This window comes from Echeneis naucrates, chromosome 4 (assembly GCF_900963305.1).
Source record: "Echeneis naucrates chromosome 4, fEcheNa1.1, whole genome shotgun sequence".
Taxonomy (NCBI): domain Eukaryota; kingdom Metazoa; phylum Chordata; class Actinopteri; order Carangiformes; family Echeneidae; genus Echeneis; species Echeneis naucrates.
In genome coordinates this window covers 16,165,709-16,179,578 of record NC_042514.1, presented here as the reverse complement: position 1 = coordinate 16,179,578, position 13,870 = coordinate 16,165,709, and the positions used below count along the sequence as shown (strand labels likewise).

Sequence of the window (13,870 nt, the reverse complement as noted above, 5' to 3'; positions counted from 1 at the left end):
CTCCTACCTGTTGAGTCAATACAAGTGTCATTATCAGAAAGAGAGAGAAAGAGATCATTTGAGAAGTTGAACAGATTTCTCTCTTTAGTGATGCTTTTAGAGCAAACACCCACTTACCTCAAACAGACTCACACATCCTCACAAAATAAACCACATAAAGTAGACTTGAGTGGCAATGGCTGCACAGCAAAACATTCTTTTACTATCATGTGTTTGCAAGGCCTCGGTGCGTGTCTGTGTGTGTGTGTGTGTGTGTGTGTGCTCAGTGTGTTTTCTGTGTGTTTTAACTGGTACTTTGTCCCTGTCGACCTTTAGCCCGTCCAACTCTGACTTCACCATCGCTCCTCTTTGAAATGAGGTGAAAAACAGTCGGATGTTGCGCTCCATATATGATAGATGTATTATTGTGTTCCCTGTGTTTTTGTGTAATCAGGGAGCAGGGGTTCACCAGGTTCACCGGTGCGTAAAAGGTCACCTTAGCTGCAGAATGATCACAACATGTCTCGACCTTATATGTGCGCTGGAGGTCACAGGCTTTAGAATCACATTACACTCATCAGCTGCGCCCATTTGTGTTCGTCTGCGCTAACTGATGCAAGAAGTCAGTTGTTGAAGTGTTGTGGTTTAAACAGATTGCAGATTTTTTTATTTTGAATGGTTCATGACCTTGTTAAAGTATAAACAAGAGCAGATTTTTAAAAAAGTCTAATTCTGCCCTCTTCTGGTCACATGTATTCAAAAAAACCTTGAAAGAAAAACAGACAGCACATGATAAAGTGTTGGACACAGCAAACTAAATACGATCATCTGTGGTGAAGTCTGATTTAATATTTGACATAACAACTAACCTCCTTTTTATGGCCTTTATCCTTCAACATGACCCAAAGAGGATCATGAGCTTCGGCCTCATTTGTAAACGTGGTGTACGTCAATTTCCACACAAAAAACAGACATCTAAGCAAACTCAGACCAATGGCTTTAGGGCCTACATAGATTTCTAGTAACAATCTTATGCATAGTTTTATAAATGAGGCCCTTGGTCTGTTTTTTTTTTTTTTTTAAACTCACAAAATTTGGAGTTCATTTATAACTTAAGCATTTTTGTTTTGCAACCAGTAATCACGCATGAAGTAAATAAAGTCAGTATTAGCTGAGTCTCTCAAATGCTTCACTATATGCCTACTGAACTATCAAGAGGTTACAGTTAGAAGTGTTAGAAGAGTCCCGCCTCTTTGGCACTTTATTTGCTCTGCAGGAACTTCTTAGGTTTCTGACAGTTTTAACTTTGTTCCACCACACAAAAGCTGCAGAGCCCCCGGCTGTAGTGGTGCTATTCTTCTCTGCTTTATGCTTTCTTTTTCTAACTATGCCTCAAAGGGGTCACACGGGAGGATGGTGCCTTTTCTTCGTGGCTGCTCTTATCCCAGGTAAACTTGATGATATTCACCCACACATGGCAATTAGATAGATAGGTTTTCTCTAAGATAGAGGAGGTTTTCACAACCTTGCCAACCATGGTCACTGTGTCGCTGTTATTTAAACGCCAATGTTTTCATGTCACATATCAGTGACTATATGTAAATGATGCATTGCAGCACTAACCAGCGTTTGATGATGCACCAATTCCTGTGACACTGCAGGGAATGAAAATGGGATGGTTGTGATTTATATATAAAGCTTCAATAGTTTGAAACTGAATGGTGTCCATTTAGTAATAGTAATAGTGCAGTATTCAGTGCTGTCACTGCAGAACAGCTAATTTGGGTTAAGTTGGTCTGGTTTCCTGTCCCACACAGTGATCGTTGCCTGTGTGATCTGATGGTCGCACACTCGTTGTGTTCCTTGTTCTGTGGTTTAAGTGAACATGTGAAATGACTGTGAAGGAAATCTTAGAAATGCAGGCTGTTCAAAAAAAAAAAAAAAAAAAAAAAAAGCAGAGACAAAAATGAAGCACCAAATCTGACTGTTGAAGTTTATATGATATCCCAGGGTAAAAATCACCTGTCTTGATGTTTGAAATGCTAGATAATTATGTACATGAAAGGTCTCTTCCTCCACCAGGCGCCCACCTAGGGAGAAATGACAGCTCTGTTAACTCTGCCTCTAACTTTGACTTGCCCTCTGGAGCTCAGATCTACAGGCCGGTCTTGCAGCCATCTGAATCCACTCCTCACATAGGTACTCACACAAACACTCAACCAGAATCAACGTCATAAAATGATCTCAGATGTGTGGCAGATGAAGAATGAAAGAACACGAGTAAAACATTTTGAAAGGGAATAATTTTAATATTGCATCATCATATCTTAGAGAAATTTCTCTCTTGCACGCATGTGTGTGTGTGTGTGTGTGTGTGCACTTTGTGTGCGTGTTTGTGGTTGTTTTGTGCGCAGGCACCTACGCGCTGACCAGCCTTGCTGGGAAACCCTGTATCAAAGCCACCATGGGAGTAGAGTACATTGTCATCCAAGAGAAGGTTAAAGCCACTGACTGACTAAGCACTGTGTGGGTGTGCATGTGCATGTGTGTGGGGTTGTTCATTTGTGAGTAGTGCATTTCCCTCCATTGTCTGCCTGTGAATGCGTCTGTGTGTGTTTGTGTCGGTGTCCCTTTGTGTTTGAAGTTGGTTTCACCATCATAAAACAATGACTTTATATTTGACTGTATTTAGTCACACTGTTGTTCATATTAAAGGCAAAAAGGGAAGAGAATGGATGACTTCTGATGTTGTGAAGTGATACTTGTTTCCTGTGTGCACTCAGAAGACCTGGTATTTTAACCTGGAACCATCCAGCGTCAGTACCAGTGGTTCCTGTGGCAAAGACACTGCTGTTCTCTCTCTCACCTTGCCAGACAACGCTGCCGGTCTGCAGCTCACCTTCAGGATGGTCACATATCTTTCACATATTCCTGCAATACAACAATTAAAAGATACATTTAGTTCTTTGAAGTTCAAGCTCACCAGCCATCAGAAGACTGAATAAGGTTACATAGAGACTTTAGTTCCTCAACACCCCAAAAACATTCATGACTTCAGCCTGAATGAAAATAATGGAGCGGAAGACATCTGATTATTTTCTTACGTAGCTAGAGGAGCTTTGAAAATAAAAATGTCCTTGTCATGATTGGAAACTCAGCTTTGTCAAGAAAGAAGATGTTTGAATTTATTTGTTGTTCATGGAACGTGATTCATTTGCTTGGAGCTTTAGTGAGTCCTCTGAGTTTAACTGTAGATCAGATTGCTCCAGGAGGATGAAAAAATGTTTGATTTGTCTGTTGACATAGAAAATGTGCATTTGTTCAGGGGTTTCTGAATCAGTCCCTGTGTTTCTGCCCCTAGGAAAAAAAGTTTTTCTTCATCACAAAGCTGGCTGCTCACGTGTCTCCTCAGCCTGTTTGCCGAACATGTGCCAGTAAGAGCAGACAGAGTGAAACAGAGGGCTGATTACACATGGCTGTGTCTCTGATTTACAGTAGTAACCTGAATTGTCTCTGCTTTCTATCCACTTCCTCACAGATAAGACTTACTTTGGCTTGTTGGACCACAGCAGGCTGTTCACAACAGCTGATGGTCTGAGCTTCAAGTGCCAATCTGGATATCTGCTTTTGATGTCATCTGAGCTGTGGATCAAGCTGGTCCCTCTGCAGATCCAAGCCTTCACTCTGCCCAAAGGAAAATACGGAAAAGGTGACTGAGCCGATCACTTTTGTTCTATAAGTGGAACTGAATCAACTGAACCAAGATGTTAAATAAAAACTGGATGGGGCTTGAAATGATTAAGAAGGATCAAAAACAAGGAGCAAAATGTTTTAGACTTTCTTTTCAAAAAATACTTAATGTTTGGGAAGTGCACAAAGGGCCAAACACTATCAGTTGACACCGGGTTGACACTATGTGTGAGGACATCGCCTCTGTGTTCGGACTTGTTTTCTCCAGTTGAATCAGGTTGTTTTCTGACACCTACATTTACCACTCCGTTCAGCATCATATTTGGCTTTGCCCAACTCACACAAAAATATTTATTATGTTTTTATCTTTATTACTGTCAGAAATCTGGGCCAGAGCAGGAAGATTAATTGTGAGCTCCCCATTCTTGAGGATATGGTTTTTGAAGACTTAATGATATGCCCCTTTGGTTTTAAAGATCAGTTTGAATAAGGTGCCAAACAGTCATATCCGTTACAGTAGAATGGTCTGTGCAGTAATGATTAATAGGAAACAACATTGTGATAAGCCACATGGTGAAAGGCAATAAACTTTGCCATGCAAAATTTTTAAACAGCTTACTTGCTCTCTTACCCCTTATTTTGCATGAAAGACCTATGATACCACAAGAACAGCTGAAAATTTCCCCAAACATTTTTTCCTCTACAAACTGCACATCTTTTTACTGATCTATATTTATTTTCGATCATCCTCCTTCTCTCTTATATTTCAGAGATGGAGTGCTGGGCTGACTTTAACAAGCAAGTTGTTCCCGTTATTGTTGGGGCCGTGGTAGTGGGTCTCATCCTGACCTTGGTCCTGACCCACCTGTTCATCAAAGACCGCCGCAGACACGGCTATGAAGCGCTCTGAACACAACATAAAACTTGACTTTTTAAAAGAAATGCCTCAAATGATAACATCTATACTTTGGCTCACACACACATATTTATATATATATACATAAACAAAAGTATGGAACTAGTATGAACCTGATTTTCATTGGTCTTTTATTGTGCTTTCAGTGATGAGTTTTAATCACTGTTGTCTCTTGTGATTTTTTTTTATAAAAATGTTGTATTTATTATTCTGAAACACTCCAGTGATACAAAAGAAACAGTGAATGCAGCTGTCATATTTTCATGAGTGCAAGTCTTCATCAACGACTCTAATGCACCGCTAGTCAGACTCAACTCAAGCAAATACCAGCCTGAGCTGTGAGACGGCGCCATCTGCTGGCTGTTTGTGGTCACCGCATCTCCCTCCACACCTCCATGTCCACTCCTGTAATTGGCTGCCGACGCTACGAGTCCTCGGGAAGGTCATAAGTAGTAATACAGAAATTAAAAAGCGTAAAGTGGTATTGTTTCGTGCGTGAAATTTCAAAGCACCGATAATTTATGTCTGACTTTGGTTAGAGTGGTTAGCTGCTGTTAAAGTAGCGCAAAAACGGTCCATTGCTTGCTTAGTTTTTTTTTTGGGGGGGGGAATTATCGCTTCGCCTTTTCCACGTTCAACTGGTCAGACAGTCAGTGAGCTAAGCTAGCAGCTAGCCTTAGCAGCTGGTAGCTATGGCTGCAGTCATCCTGAGCTTCCCCACTCTGCTCGGTCTGAGGATATTTAAACAGTGAGTACATCCCACGGTGACATATCTGCCATGTTGTCCCCTGAAACAGAGTCAGTTCTCCTAAAACATCTTCACCAATAACATGCTCAGCTCTTTTTAAAAGTTTCCCAAGCGGACCAGCGTTATCTTACCGCAGAGCTAACCAGGTAAAATGTACATTTGCATCCAAGATTGATATATCATCCACCACTGATTCCTAAACAGCAAAATCACGCTTTTTAATCAGCACAACACTGATGTTTTGATCGAGTGTTTTCAATTTCGCCAACTGCTTCAGGTACAGATAAGACCTGAGCAAGGTTAAACAAAGGTAGCAGTTAGCATAGCTAATGTTGCTGGTGCAGCTCACACTTTTCCGTCCGGTCTTCAGTGGCTGCAGTTAAATGTAGCTCAGCTATTAACGAGCTTCACCGACCTAATCTGTAGTTTCATGAGTAATTCGTTCATGTGGAAGCAGATCTGCTCTTCACAGCAGATGTTTCATTGTCACAGGGATTGTTGACAGCCTCCTCTTCTGTCCCCTGTTTAGGAAACTGCCATGGACCAAAAGAGGCGTGAGACTGTTGTCAGGAGGTGAGTGAATGACAGACTCCTTAAAATATTGTCATGAAACCATCAACTCTGCTGGTTGCAAAACAGTAAACTAAAAACTGACTTTGATCAAGGTCTCCTGTTTAAACGGTCCCTCTCTCAAACCTGCTGATGTTCTTAGATAGATAGAATAGATGGAAGCTGATCCATTGTGGAGCCAAAACCACTTGTACTTATTATCACTAAAAGTTGTGACTTATCATTATTTCTGTACAATTCTTAAGTAAATCCTTGAATCTCATTGAAAGAGCATTAAATGTCAGTTGTTTCCACTTTGTGTCGGCTTTGTCCTCACTAGGCATGGGACGGATAGAGAAAGTGTTGATTGCCAACCGCGGAGAAATAGCATGTCGTGTGATGCGTACAGCCAAGAAGATGGGTATCCGTTCTGTGGCAGTGTACAGCGACGCAGACAGACACTCTATGCATGTAGCCATGGTGAGAAGTCAGATACTTCTTTTTCTCACAAAAAAATTGTCTTTGTTATGTTTTTGGGTGTCTGTTTTCTTCCCCACTCTCAGCTTGGCAGGAACTCTACAAAGAGATATCATATTGGTAGTATTAAGCATTTTTTGGACTTTAAACAATCTATTTTGGCTTTGGTTGTGTTTAGGCAGATGAAGCGTACCACATTGGACCTCCCCCCTCCCAGCAGAGTTACCTCTCTATGGAGAAGGTTTTGGAAGTGGCCAAGAACTCTGGATCGCATGTCAGTAGTAATCCCTTAAAATAAAGAATTCTTTAAACCACCATTATAGGTCTAGATCCTGCTTTTTTTTTTTTAAATCTCTTTACCGCTGTTGACTAATATAGCTCATGCTTTTGTCATCATCACAGCAAATTATTTAAAAGTTTTGTGTTTGTGTCTAGGCGGTGCACCCTGGCTATGGCTTTCTATCTGAAAACACTGAGTTTGCAGAAGCGTGCAAACAAGAGGGCATTATCTTTATTGGGCCGCCTTCCTCTGCCATTCGAGACATGGGCATTAAGAGGTGACACACACATATGATGCATTACAAATATTTATAGTGTCTGCTTAAAACATTATGCCATTGTGTTCGTAAAAAGTTTTTTTATGATACGGCCAAAAGACATTAATGAAGTAAAGATACAGCAATAATAACAGATTTGTTGCTTTGTGCCCATTTTCAGCACATCTAAACACATCATGTCAGCTGCTGGCGTACCAATCATTGGTGGTTACCATGGGGAGGATCAATCAGATGAGAGGCTGCAAGCAGAAGCTGCTAAGATTGGTTACCCTGTGATGATAAAAGCGGTCCGCGGAGGAGGAGGGAAGGTGAGAGGATGTGAAAAAGGTACAGTGACTTTGATGTGAGTGAAGTTAAGGAAACTAACTGACTGTGTGTTTGTGTCTAGGGCATGCGTATTGCACGGTCAGACTCAGACTTTTTGGAGCAGTTGGAGTCAGCAAGACGAGAAGCCAAAAAATCCTTCAATGATGATGTCATGCTGGTTGAGAAGTTTGTAGAGGACCCCAGGTAGGAAACACTATCTAACTGCCAAACACTCAATCATGTTACTTTTGCTTATGTGTTATTCAAAGAAATTACCTTTTTTTTTTTTAACCCTCGCTGTATGTCTCCTGCAGACATGTAGAGGTTCAGGTATTCGGAGACATGCACGGTAATGCTGTATATCTGTTTGAGAGAGACTGCAGTGTCCAAAGGAGGCATCAAAAGATCATAGAGGAAGCACCAGGGGTGAGTGCGTGATTGTAGTCACAGAAATGTTTCCAATGTTGAGTGGATTTAAAGGCCGATAGTTTGAATCAGTTTTTCAAACATACCTTTGAGCTAGCCAAAAAATTGCCATCTTTGTTCAAATTTATATTCAAGACATACTGAAACACTTGTCTGTAATAGTCCTCTAAGAGGAATTACTAAATTGTGGTCATTCAAAAGACTGGCTAGGCTTGATCATGTTTTCCAAACCCACTGATGGACATTAAATTAGCGCTGATATATTAGCATCGCTATCATCGTGACAAGAGCTGGACAAACATAAAGTTGAGATCACATTTGTTAGTGGAACTTGCTGTTACACTTGTGTTAAATGAGGAAAATCTTCTATATATGACAATAATGTGATGGATATGATCACTGTGGTAATTTAATTTGAAACTTTTTCCGTCATTGCATGTGTGTTTACACTGTATTTTTAACCATTTCTGTCAAATTTTCAGCCTGGTATTAGCCCTGAGGTCCGCAGGAAGCTTGGGGAAGCAGCAGTTAGAGCAGCCAAGGCCGTCAACTATGTAGGTGCAGGTAAGACATATAAACACCGACACACATCTGACAGTGTCACATTGCTTCTGACCTAAAACAAAGATTGTAGTTGGTATATGGTTTGTCGTCCTTTTCAGGTACTGTTGAATTTATAATGGACGCAAATCACAACTTCTACTTTATGGAGATGAATACCAGGCTACAGGTGGAGCATCCTGTCTCGGAGATGATCACTGGAACCGACCTGGTTGAGTGGCAGCTCAGGGTAAGATGGGTGGGAAGGAGAAAAAAATCACTTTATATTCTGACGGTGTAAAAATATTTTAGGAGTTTGGGGGGTTTTCTCCTAGACGAAAAAAGCTTTACTGACAGAAACTTTATCATACTCTGAAAAACTCCTCCAGGTGGCAGCAGGAGAGCGTCTGCCCCTCCTCCAGGATGACATCATCTTAGGGGGCCACTCATTTGAGGCTCGTATCTACGCTGAGGACCCAAACAACGACTTCCTTCCAGGGGCGGGGCCTCTACTGCATCTTTCCACCCCTCCACCAGATCAACACACTCGGATAGAGACAGGAGTCAGGGAAGGTAGGAAGTCAGGATCACAGATCTCAGAGATGTCTGGAAAATGCAGTGTAGAAACAGTAGCAATGAGTTCTTGTACAGCACTAACAGGTCCTCATCCATTTAATGAGCTCTCCATCTGTTCTTGCTCAGAAATTCTGTATCCCAAAAATCAGAAAATCTAACTATGTTACTACTTTAGTGGAATTTAAATGATGTGGAATGAGCAGGGGACAAATGCAATTAATACACTGTGAGCTTCACAGCTGACATGGTGTCTGTGTGTGTGTTTTGTTTTCAGGGGATGAGGTGTCAGCACATTATGACCCAATGATTGCCAAGCTGGTGGTGTGGGGAGAGGATCGATCTGCTGCTTTAAAGAAACTGCGGTACTGTCTGCGCCAATATAACGTAAGACACACTCAGATGATGCGTTTCATGTTCTGTGACTGAAGTCATACAATAAAGAATGGTTAAAAATAGTTTTCTCGTTCACTTTTGTGCTGTTTTCAGATTGTGGGACTGAACACTAACATAGACTTTCTGCTGAGTCTTTCTGGACACCCAGCGTTTGAGGCAGGAAATGTGAGCACCAGCTTCATCCCCCAGCATTATGCTGACCTCTTCCCCACTCCACGTGCTCCCTCTGGGGCTACAGTCTGCCAGGCAGTCCTGGGTCTGGTGCTACAGGAGAGAAATAACACACAGGAGTTCACACAAGCCTCCACTGGTGAGGCACAAATATTTCCTTTTGTCAGGAGAAATGATCAAATGATTTGCAGCTTTAGGGAAAAAACATTCCATACTTTGTACACATGCTGTGTGATTTATTTATTTATTTTTCCCCCCCAGACCCCTTCTCACCGTTTGGCTGTAGCAGTGGCTGGAGAAACAACATTGAGTTTAACAGAAATATGACATTGCAGCTGGGAGACAAAAGTAAGTACCAGTCATAGTGTGAGGATTTACGTCCCACTAGTGTACAGAAACAGAGAGAGAAGATAAGGCCTGATCAAGAGGAAGGGGGAAGAGTGATGGAGAACTGAATCGTGATCATCAGGGGCATCATTTTGGTTTAAAATCTCTGTAGGTATTTTTCTATGTGCAGACATACTTAAATTACAGCTCAAATGGGGCTGCAACAAATGTATGTTTTATCGGCAGTTATTTCTCAACACATGAAATGTTATAAAATGGTGAAAATGCTCAGTACAGAAATTTAGAGCCTGAGGTAAATGCTGCACACTGTTTTTTTGTCCCTATGAAAGCCAGAAACACCAAGATTTTACTTTTCAAAGACACAAAGACAAGCATCAAATTACAACATTTGGATTATTTGGAACTGATAAAATATAATGCTTTGATTCATCTTCATTCGTTGGACTGAGCAATTTATTGACTTGGCCGGTAATTACCTGACAACGGGCAGACACGAGTCAGAGTTAGGATGGAAAATTCCCTCTGCTACTAAGTGGTTGTCAGTCTAAGAGGTAACTGTGAATCAAACTGCTCCAAGAACTGTGTGAGTTAAGTTTGAAGGGCAATAGATGCACAATGAAAACACATAAGCACCTTAACTATAAACTAAGAGCTCAAAACATTTTGATGCTTTGAATTTTTTTTTGAGAAATATATATACTGACAAGGCTAAGAGTTATTTTTTATTTAATAAGGTGAAGAGCTGAGGTATTGTTATTTTAATGAAGCAGATCAGTGTAGCTGGAGTTGGCTCATAACTGAGCTCTTTCTTTAATGACTGTTTGAATAATTAAATTTAGAGCTTCTCTGATCTGTTACAGTTTATTAATGAACTCACATTCATTATTAATTGTTTCTATTCAGTCTGTCACAGACAGGCCAAAAATAAGTCCAGTGGCTGCAGCTGTTTTAATGTGATGAAAATGATTAAGATGCAGCTTAACTTGCTTTCTTCTTCATCATCTTTGCTATCTATCTCCACAACCTTCTTGTTTGTGTCTCCAGAAGTCAATGTGGTCATCACGTACAAGAAAGATGGAAGTTACAGTGTGCAGGTGAGCTGGAAAGAAGTTCTTATTTGCACTACATAAGGTGGTAAACCTCAAGGTTCTTTTAATTTTTTTAACTTTTTTTTTTTTTAGTAAAATACACTCCCTTAGCAGCACCAAAGTCATGACTACACATAAATTACCTACCTACATACATAAAGTGCTGTCATAGTCGTGTTTATCGCTTCTCCTTTCAGATTGGTGAGGAGGTGTACCATGTGACTGGAGAGATAGAGGTTGAGGGTGGGGCTTCATTCCTGCACTGTTCTGTCAATGGAATGAAGTCCCGTCCCAAACTAGTGATCCTGGACAACACGGTCCACCTGTTCTCCACGGTACGTTCCCCTCACTGACAAGAAATGTGGGAAGCATGATCACATTTCTCGTTTGGTTCAACAAGCGGTCCAAAATCGAACAATATTAGATTCAGCATCACGTAAGACCAAGTGACCTAATGCCTTTCACATCTAATGTCTGAGAACAACCCCTCAGCATCTGAGATGGGTGGAAATTAGAGCCTGTTGAAATCCTCCTTACCTCTATCTTTACCTCAGTCACTTTTGTTTTGTCCTTGGTGCAGGAGGGAAGCTCCCAGGTCTCTGTTCCAGTGCCCAAGTATTTGGCTGGTGTGAGCAGCTCTGGGGCTCAAGGTGGAGCTGTGGCCCCCATGACTGGAACTATAGAGAAGGTGAGTTTGGTTGTTTGAACTGAAAAATGCAGCAGTGAGTTAAGGTTTGTTATGGTAAAGGAATCTGCTTATTTCGTGAGTTGTTGTAGTTGAGTTGTAAATGATATAAAAAATGTATAAGGCTTTAATATAACTCATACAAAGGACATTCAAGGGAAGAACTATCAACAGAACCCTGCCTTAGTGCCTTGGTGCTCTGTGGACTGACAGCATGTTATCCTTTATTTTGTAAATTCTCTAAATGGCCTATTTGAAAATAAAACACAAAAAGGACAACAGTTGTTTTGATGTTTTCAAGTCCGTTATTTTGTAGAACAGGAATCCCCAAAACACAGTGATTCTTTAACTATGTAGAAAACCCCATCTACATTTTGTGCTCCTTCACAGCGGCTGGAGTTTGTTTTATTGGCTTAAACCAGGATTTCAAAGAAGTAGCTGAACGTATAAATTAAAAGTTGCAGAGAGGTATATAAAAGTGGATATAGACAGCAGGGCGATAAAGCCATTACCTTCAACCTGCATTTTTCCTCTAATGACCATCAGGGCGCGACTCCGCCAGTTGCAAAGAGAAGTCAGTTTGTATTTAAGTCTCTGTGAAAATGGTCCTACTTCTACTTCATTTATTAACCAAGTAAAAGTTTTTCTAATGACTTCATAGGCTGTCTTTGGTTTCAAGCCATCATGAATACAACCTGACGCTTCCATTTAAATGGACCATAAAACAGTTGGGGGGGGGCATTAGGGCGTGGCTACTGCGTAATTGACAGGGACCTGCTTGACAATCAGGAAATAGGATCCATCCCTCACTCCACCCCAGCTCCACCTTTTTTCTCCAAGCCATGGTTTCAAAGAAACAAAATGGCGATGACCAAATCGAACATTGCCCTTTATGCACCAGCGGGTGGTGTCACAGTGGAGAAACAGCTAACTGGACTCCCTCCCCCTCTCTCTGCATCGTGTCAGTTAGTACTGGAGGTGCTGGGACATGCCAGAGCCAGGCTTCCTGCTAACCTCTTACCTCCTGACTCCAGTTTCATTTATCATACAGGTCCAAGGGTGGTAACGGTCATCTCAGGAGGAATGGAACATACATGAACTTAATACAACATTAAACTGTTCTTTAAAGTTTCCAAAGTCCACAATTAGTTAAGCTTAAGTCCTTTGTTGCTTCATAACAAACAAACTGAATTCTGATTTTATTTTGTTGTGTGAAGGCTATACCATTTCTCCACTTTGTGTATTGTTTTTTTTTTTTTTGTTTTTTGTTTTTTTTGTATGGACACCATCGAAAATATATTCTTGTTTATCGGAAACATCCGGATAGCAAATGTAATGAGGCAGAAGATATAGAGTATGTATAGAGTAGGCAACCTGCCATGACCTGAACGAGCCAAAATTAAAGACACAATTACAGAAGTATGAAAATAATAACAACTGTATGACTAATGAACAAAAAATAAGCAAACAAACAATCCGGTGCTTTGTGTGCAGGTGCTGGTGAAGGCTGGGGATAAAGTTACGGCAGGAGACCCTCTAATGGTCATGATCGCCATGAAGATGGAGGTGAGCAACTCCTGCCAGCTCTGCCTCACACACCTTCCTGCTTCTGATCAGTTATTCCGTTAAAGCCGATCTGTGGTCTGTATTCATCTCTGCAGCACATGATCCGGACGCCCAAGTCAGGTGTCATCAAGAAGGTTTTCTTCCGTGAGGGCTCTCAGGCCAGTCGCCACGCTCCTCTGGTGGAACTGGAAGAGGAGGGGGAGGATAACGGGGACGGCGGGAGCCAATAAACAAATCCAAACACACTAATAAGCAACATCAAGTGCACAGACAGGTTACTGTGACAGCAGGAGCGTCCACACAAGATGCAAGTCAGGACCTGAATCATGTTAGCGGGTGACTTTGGCTCAGTCCGGAGAAGACGAGACAGACCCAGAACAGCTACAGTGACCTGAAGTGGAGTCGGTGGGTAAACACCACACAGGTCACACAAACACAGTGCTGCCTTCATGTTGCTGCTGACCATATTTCTGCTTTTCTTCCTTGTGTTTATACATTTCTGTTTTAAGTGAATCAAGCCTTTGAAGTGGTTGCATTTTTTTTCCTTTTCTGTGTTGATTTGTCAGTGTAATGGTGTGCTTAGGATTGTGGGGAGCCCTGTCCTTTAGTTTAGTTTCATGCACTTCAGTGACATAGGATCTGCTCTTTAATGCATCCTGTGTGTACTTCTTCACATGAGCACAATGAATAAATAGGCTTATATGAAGATGCCAAGTGGAATATTTAATAAAAAACTGGCAGAGGTATGCTGTAGTGGATTAGGAATAGTTACTGATATCTGGGAAAATGCCTCGTGGCCTTATTCATCCTCTCCCTCACATAATTGATTATGACTCATGTATGTTTTGCCTTGCC

The 13,870-nt window shown here is 41.3% G+C and overlaps 2 protein-coding genes across 3 annotated transcripts; both read left to right on the top strand.

Annotated features, from left to right (window-relative positions):
- Window positions 1-1,299: 1,299 nt before the first annotated feature.
- LOC115042449 (lysosome-associated membrane glycoprotein 3-like) lies at window positions 1,300-4,808 on the top strand. 2 transcript variants are annotated; one of them, XM_029500683.1, is made up of 7 exons: window positions 1,300-1,427; window positions 2,062-2,178; window positions 2,394-2,476; window positions 2,766-2,888; window positions 3,341-3,413; window positions 3,518-3,688; window positions 4,440-4,808. In XM_029500683.1, exons 1-7 carry the CDS (start codon window positions 1,367-1,369, stop codon window positions 4,577-4,579), a joined length of 768 nt encoding a protein of 255 aa, XP_029356543.1. In that variant the 5' UTR covers window positions 1,300-1,366; the 3' UTR covers window positions 4,580-4,808. The 2 variants fall into 2 exon arrangements, with proteins under 2 accessions (XP_029356543.1, XP_029356542.1); XM_029500682.1 differs by having other exon boundaries at window positions 2,763-2,888.
- Window positions 4,809-5,228: 420 nt separating this feature from the next.
- On the top strand, window positions 5,229-13,245 carry LOC115042432 (methylcrotonoyl-CoA carboxylase subunit alpha, mitochondrial-like). The gene is made up of 19 exons (XM_029500662.1): window positions 5,229-5,333; window positions 5,863-5,906; window positions 6,223-6,362; window positions 6,538-6,633; window positions 6,795-6,916; window positions 7,077-7,224; window positions 7,305-7,426; window positions 7,537-7,648; window positions 8,131-8,212; window positions 8,311-8,438; window positions 8,578-8,761; window positions 9,039-9,148; window positions 9,251-9,467; window positions 9,590-9,676; window positions 10,721-10,770; window positions 10,962-11,099; window positions 11,345-11,452; window positions 12,944-13,015; window positions 13,111-13,245. Exons 1-19 carry the CDS (start codon window positions 5,278-5,280, stop codon window positions 13,243-13,245), a joined length of 2,151 nt encoding a protein of 716 aa, XP_029356522.1. The 5' UTR covers window positions 5,229-5,277.
- Window positions 13,246-13,870: the final 625 nt, after the last annotated feature.